The sequence below is a fragment of the Metopolophium dirhodum genome, chromosome 1, assembly GCF_019925205.1.
Source record: "Metopolophium dirhodum isolate CAU chromosome 1, ASM1992520v1, whole genome shotgun sequence".
In the NCBI taxonomy this organism is placed as follows: domain Eukaryota; kingdom Metazoa; phylum Arthropoda; class Insecta; order Hemiptera; family Aphididae; genus Metopolophium; species Metopolophium dirhodum.
In genome coordinates, this window is record NC_083560.1 from 9,043,838 (window position 1) to 9,051,436 (window position 7,599).

Below are 7,599 nucleotides of genomic sequence, written 5' to 3' on the forward strand. Positions count from 1 at the left end.
AACTTGACTAATATGTCATACCGCGCAATGGCGACAATACTCGTAAAACACGTGACGATTTAAAAACAAAAAAACAACGGCACTACGGACGCCTTCTTCCTGTAGCGCATGACGTATAGAGTTCGTGATAAAACGAATTGACGACGAAAAACCGGCCGTTGGCCGGCACTGGGCTGCGCATGCGTGTCACGGAACCGGATCATTTTAAAATCGGAATAACCTGCGCGCTCTGGTAGTTAACCGAGTCCCAACATCCTCCCCCGCTTTGAAAGGGTACTTTCAAAACCGATACTTCTCGGTCAGACCATATCATTGTACAACTATTAAGTAATAAACAGAAACAAAAATAAACCTATGACAATTCAAATACAAAATAATGCATATATACATAAATAATTATACACAGCAAGAAAATTTTATGTTTGGGATGGTGGAAGATGGAACGAATGGAAGAAGGTAAGTTAAGCGTTGTCGGTGGGTAGTTTAACCAACTTTACCACTGGACGTTTCAGTATCCCTTCCGCTGTCTTGACAGTGGCTACACGGACCACTTGGTCAGCACCGGGGTGGACCTCGATGACCCGACCAATTTGCCACATCAAAGGAGGTCGAGAAGGTGAATTTATGACGACGATATCTCCGACACCGAGACTGGGATTTTGATGGAACCATTTCTGTCTACTCTGCAGCGTGTGCAAATACTCCCGATTCCACCGTTTCCAAAATGATTGAAGGGCTTGTTTAATTAACTGCCAGCGTTTGAGACGATTCTGCGGAATGTCACTGATGTCGTGTTCAGGAATTGCCAAGATCGGTTGTCCGATCAAAAAATGTCCCGGTGTTAGCACAGACAAATCGTTCGGATCGCTTGACATGACAACCAAGGGTCGAGAATTGAGTACACCCTCGATCCGTGTAATCAATGTCGTCAATTCCTCTAAGGTATGCACCTGATTACCTACAACCTTTTTTAGGTGTAACTTTGTACTTTTGATAGCAGCTTCCCAAATACCGCCAAAGTGCGGAGCTGCAGGCGGGTTAAATCGCCACTGACACGGAACTCGTGCATGCAGAGCTTCTTGGAGTGCTGCGTCTTTAAATAATGTCTTAAGCTGCCTTGCTGCTCCAATGTAATTTGTACCACAATCCGAGTGGATCTGTGCAGGAATTCCTCTACGGGCTACAAATCGATCCAGCGCAGCCATAAAGGCTTCCGTTGACAAATCCGTTACCACCTCCAGGTGGACAGCCTTGGTGGATAGACAAATAAATAACGCAAGATACGCCTTATAAGTCCTTGAATTACGGCGTTGACTTTCTTTAACCGTGAATGGACCTCCGTAGTCCATCCCGACATTTGTAAATGGTCGACATTGTTGGACTCTTGCTGAGGGTAAATCTGCCATCACTGGTTGGGGAGCGGCAGCCTTGTATCTGACACACGCTGTACATTTAAATATAACTTGCCGTATCGCAGCTCGACTGGAAACGATCCAAAAACGTCGCTGAATTAGTGAGGCCACTAGACGCGATCCACCATGTAAAGTGTTCTGATGGTAGTGTTGAATAATGATGTAAGCAAGGTGAGACGACTTTGGTAACAAGATAGGGTGTTTGGCGTCTATGTTCAAGTCCGAATGCTGTAGACGGCCGCCTACTCTAATCACACCGTGAGCATCGACAAAAGGTGCAAGTTGAGCGAGGGAACTCGGGGTGATGACGGAATTTGAAGTTCCTAGTTGGTGGTGCAACTCTGCGTAATATAACCTTTGAGTGTACCTCGCTACCTTTGTCAAAACATTTTCGTACTCCTTCCAAATGATTGGTCCACTCACGACTGGACGTTGTCGAGCCTTGTCGACAAATCGAAGACAATATGCTAGCACCCGTTGCATCTTGCGCAACACAGAAAACCGCTGAATCAAACTATCATCAACCTGTTGAGCTAACAGCACATTTTTCGATGGGCGTTTAAAATCAGGGAGCTCTGCAGGATCTACAATCGATGTGATGGCAACCGGCCATTGCTCTTCCGGATACTGGAGAAATTCCGGTCCATGTAGAAATGATGAACATGCTACCAAGGCATCTGGAAGCAGTCCTCGCGATGCAGGGTCGGCTGGATTATCTGCAGTACCGACGTGAGCCCATTCGCACTGGGGTACGAGATTGCGTATTTTCGATACTCGGTTTGTGACAAAGATTTTAAATAGCCTTTGTTCAGCTGTGAGCCATGATAAAACAATAGTTGAATCTGTCCATGCCCGGACACGTGTGATCTTGATTCTGCCCTGTAAAACTTTCAAACGTAGAGACAAGAGACGTGACAACAAGAGTGCGGCACAGAGCTCTAGCCGTGGTATGGTTAATGACATATCCATTGATGATGACTTCAGTGGTGCAACCTTTGTTTTACATGCCAGGAAATACAATCGGACATTATCACTCTGGTCTACCACACGCAAATACACTGTTGCTGCATATCCAACCTGAGACGCGTCAGCGAATCCTAGTAATTGTATATCTTGACTGTTGACTACTGCAATGTGTCGTGGTAACGACAAGCATGCTAAGTCTGGCAGCTTATCGATGAAACCTTGCCACAACGATGTCAAAGCTGATGAAAGTGGTGCATCCCAATCTAATTTTTCCATCCATAGCCTCTGCATTAAACACTTGGCCCAGAAAACCATCGGACCCAACGCGCCGATTGGATCATAAAAGCGAGCAACAGTTGATAATACTGACCGTTTTGTAGGAGTAACTTGACTTATCGTCGAATGATAGCCGAATGTGTCAAGTACAGGGTCCCAATGTACTCCTAAAACTTTGACGGCCTGTTCCCTAGTTGGCTCTATCCATGGTGTCATAGCCCGGTCTTCAATGTCGATAGTGTTCAAAATCTCGGGACAATTGCTAGCCCATTTTTTCAGGCTAAATCCACCTCGATTTAACAAGTCGATGATTTGGATTTTTGCTGCTAAAACGTCCTCTAAAGTGTCAGCGCCAACGAAAATATCATCCACGTATGTATCAGTTAACAGGACATCGTGGACGAGTGGAAATTCAGGTCCATCATCCATATTGAGCTGTTGTAGGCATCGAATCGCTAAAAACGGAGCCGAACTTACGCCATATGTGACCGTACACAACTCATACTCCTGTACCTCGTCACTAGGCGAATTGCGCCATAGTATATGTTGATAAACTCTATCTGGTTCATGTAGACATATTTGACGGTACATTTTAGTGATGTCGGCTGTAAAGACAAATTTGTGTAGTCGACTGCGCAACAAAACATCACCGATTTCTGTCTGAAGCTTTGGTCCAGTCACCAAGCAGTCATTTAATGAGACTCCGGATGAAGACTTAGCTGAGGCATCAAACACCACACGAATCTTCAGTTCCTCATTACACCGTTTAACTACAGGATGGTGAGGTATAAAATATTTGCCTGGCTCGGTCGCTAACTTCATATGTCCTAACGATCTGTAATCATCCATGAAGGCCCGGTAGGCAGTATATAATTCCGGATCCTTTTCAAGGCGACGTTCTAAATTATACAATCGGTTCAGAGCAGAAGTTCTGGATGACCCTAAAACGACCGATTTCTCATCTTGACATCCGATGTCAGCTGTATCCGGGAAACATACTATTGTTCGAAACGGTAAACCAACATAAAATCGACCGGTGGCGTCTCGTTTCGTGGTTTTAACAAACCAGTCTTCACATTGCTTGTCTTGTGTAGTTGGCATTGTTGACTCTGTGGGTTCCTCTACTGTCCAAAAACGCTGCATCAATTCTTCGATCGGAGGGGTTGTACTAATTGACAGAGACGTAAGCGGAGTATGTGTGTTATCCTGTAACGCACCAATTATGACCCAACCTAATTGTGTATTCATCGCTGATGGTAAGCCTTCGGTGTGTATAACGTCAGCTCTAGATTGAATGACGGACGGATATAAGTCTCCTCCAATCAACATATCTACTGGCGCAGGGTGATCAAATTGAGGGTCGGCAAAGACAAGATGACGATAACGATCTCGTACCTCAGCTGGCAAAACCCTGTTAGGCATCGTTGACATAATTCGAGGTAAGACAATGACGTTGGTTCCCTTAAATTCGGGAGCGTCGGCTTGTACAGGAACAAAATTAAAATTAGTTTGGCCTTTGACAGTAGTAACCGGTTGTTGGGAAAGTCCGATGACCTCAACAGGACACTTCCTTCGAGTCAAACCTAACCGATTGACACAATCCACTGTCATTGCGGACACCTGTGATCCACTGTCTAACACTGCCCTGACTGCTTGTAAAACTCCTGTATTGTCACGAACCCTGACTACGACAGTTCCTAACAAAACAGTGGTTTCAGTATGTGTAACTCCCGAAAACTGTGTTGCATTACAACTTGTAGTGGCTCGTTCGGAGTTGTCATTTGTCTTATCGGTATTCGATTTTGTAATATCATCTGTCAAGTGTAGTAATGTACTATGTTTACTCGAACATATACGGCACGTAAAAGACGTAGGACACGCATTGCTCATGTGTCCACTGTTCAAACAAACAAAACATAATTGATTTTTATTGACAAAATCACGGCGACTGCTAACTGGTTGTTTTCGGAATCCAAAACACTTGTAAATTGCATGAGGATGTCCACAAAACAAACACTTTTTTGTCTTGGCCGGGGTGACCGCGGCTAACGATGTCTTCTCGGACTTCTTGCCCTGGATCTTCTTAGTCGTTGTCTTCCCTACGGTCCTTTCATTGTTTTCTACATAACTAATGCCAGAACTACTGCCAACGTTTTACAAAACGTTACATCGTTGTGATACGAAATCTAATAATGAGTTCAAGTCAGGTATTTGATTTTTAGCGACAGTAGCTTCGAATAATCGTCGTGTCATGGGATCAATAACCCGTGAACCGATGTAGAATAGTAAAAAACCAGCAAAGTCACTAACTCCAAGAGCTTGTATAGCTGATACATTTTCCCGAAAAGTGTTGACGAACAATGAAAGTGAAGCCGGAGATTCCTTTGTTAACGGCGCAAATGCAAATAATTTTTCAATGTGCGCAGTAACTAATAAGCGTTTATTGTCGTACCGATCTTTGAGTGCGTTCCAAGCAATAGAATAATTGTCGGCTGTAAGTGGGACTGCTTTTACTATTGTTAACGCTGGACCTAATAAATAGCACAACAGATAATGGAAACGCTCAATGTCCGTGTAATGTTCGTTGACGTGCACCAAAGAAGTAAACATATCACGGAAGGAACACCATTCAATGATATTTCCATCAAATTTAGGAATCTCTATTCTCGGTAAGACAAGTGATTGTACAGAAGTCTGCCTATTATTATTGCGCAGCGTGGCTATCGAATTATTCGGTTTTAACTTTGCTACTATCACATTAATTTGATCACACATTGATTGCATTGTTTCGGTGACATCCTCATCTACTCGTAAAAACTCGTCTACTTCGTCGGTCTCAGCAAATACTGACAGAATATGTTTTTGTTCATTATTGAAAGTAATGACAAGTTGATCTAACGACATAATTCGAGCTTCTAACGTAGGACGATTTTCGGAATTAATTACGGCATCATTAGCAATGCTCAATATTTTATTAATTGACCGTAACGCGACGTCTCGTGCTGCACGCGCGCGCGTTAACTCGACCCTTTTTTGTTCATTGTTAATTTGTTGTTGATTTTTTCTCGTCATTGTAAATGATGTAGTACCTAACCACCTAACAACGCAAAACAACCTAACAAGACAAAATAAAAATAACAAGGATGCTAATAGGATAAACAAATAATAATATCCTACAAAAATAATACACTAACACTCTAACAGTAATTTATTGATAGCTATCCGGCCCGAAGGACCAAAAGTTTGTCGCGAATTCCGGTTCACTTGAACTCGGGTGAAAACTCGACTATATTAGGCTGGGTGCTATCTAATTTAGTATAAGATAAATAAGGATATAATGATAGTGGACTGTATAATTTATTTCTCTCCCTTTGAATAATAATTAATAAAATACAACGTAGACTTAATGCTATGTTAGTCCTATCACATCGCATAACAACATAAAATAATAATAATTAATCACGGAACGTGATATTGGGTTATCAACCTATTACAATAATAAGTAGTAGTACCGGTCGGTTGCTGTCCTGTACTGGTCGGGGTCGATGTATCTGCACCGGAAGACTGGGGAACGTGACGATCTACGACGGCGACACTACTGACCCAGTGCGACTAACATCGCACACGTGAATTGAAATTAATGAGGATAACTTGCGATCACTCACCCCTTTCTATAATGCGAACACCAATTTTACTGTTCAAGCATGTAGAATGTGAGAGCGAGAATACGATCGAAAGTTCTTACAGCGCGAATGTCGTTTATTCGAGCGTGTAAGAACCTATAAGGCGGCACATCAAACGCGACGCTACAGCACAACGAACGCGACGATACGGCACAACGAACCAGCGATCGCACTTATTGAGGAGAAAAAAGACGACTCTCGTATGTGGTACGTCAACTACATACAACGATAGACAATATAAACTTGACTAATATGTCATACCGCGCAATGGCGACAATACTCGTAAAACACGTGACGATTTAAAAACAAAAAAACAACGGCACTACGGACGCCTTCTTCCTGTAGCGCATGACGTATAGAGTTCGTGATAAAACGAATTGACGACGAAAAACCGGCCGTTGGCCGGCACTGGGCTGCGCATGCGTGTCACGGAACCGGATCATTTTAAAATCGGAATAACCTGCGCGCTCTGGTAGTTAACCGAGTCCCAACAGCGTCACTCCACCATATCTCAAGACGTCAGAAGTGTTAAGTTACTATAAGAATCATCCCATGTTTTTGTGGGCTATGGTTTATAGAAAATGCTAATACAAACATTCAGTAAAATTGTTCGTTTTTGAATAACAGTAAAATTACAAAACCGATACGTGAGAAATCGAGTGAATAATATCCAATATCCAATTATAACGCTCATAAAAATTTTATTTGATTTGCTTGCAGACATTTTTTTTTTTTTAAGTTAAGAAAACTTATGAGTTATATTGTATTACATTTTCAAATTTTAGATTTAAATAGAAATAATGGATTTTTAATATTTTTCATCTGTCTATAAAACAATATATTAGGAGCCTTCTATTAAATTTTCAAACTTTTTTAACCAACAAATTTTATTGATATTTAGGTAAAGAACAAAAAAACTAAAAAACTAAAAAAATTGGAAACTGAAAATGTCCGTAAACCGCTCTTATTGTATATTTTGTATAGGCACTAAATTGTTTAGAATTTTATAGCAAAATCTAATAAGTTTTAGGATTTTTGATAAGACAGTACCTACCTATATTCACAGCTACCACTCACCACTCTACTTTAATTGTTGGTTAAAAAAGCGTGAAAATTTAATGCAAGGCTCATATTTTATTGTTATACATAAATTAATTTATTCACAATAATATCATCAAATATACTTGGTAATATCATAGGGTGACCGACCGTTTTCTCTCATAATCTTGTTTCTTAAACAATGATATTATATAATTGAACTT

The 7,599-nt window shown here is 41.5% G+C and overlaps 1 protein-coding gene across 1 annotated transcript; it reads right to left on the reverse strand.

Moving 5' to 3' along the window:
• Window positions 1-461: 461 nt before the first annotated feature.
• Window positions 462-5,558, reverse strand: LOC132947848 (uncharacterized). Its single transcript, XM_061018111.1, has 2 exons — window positions 4,823-5,558; window positions 462-4,753 (listed from the first exon to the last, which is right to left on the reverse strand). The coding sequence occupies exons 1-2, from the start codon at window positions 5,556-5,558 to the stop codon at window positions 462-464; spliced, it is 5,028 nt and encodes a 1,675-aa protein (XP_060874094.1).
• Between the last annotated feature and the right edge of the window lie 2,041 nt (window positions 5,559-7,599).

Excerpts from the sequence above, each read along its gene's own strand:
- LOC132947848 (XM_061018111.1), bottom strand. The coding sequence starts at position 5,558 with ATGTCGTTAGATCAACTTGTCATTACTTTCAATAATGAACAAAAACAT. Across the intron at positions 4,754-4,822 it reads AGATTTCGTATCACAACGAT|GGAAGACAACGACTAAGAAG; the intron begins GTAACGTTTTGT and ends AAAGGACCGTAG.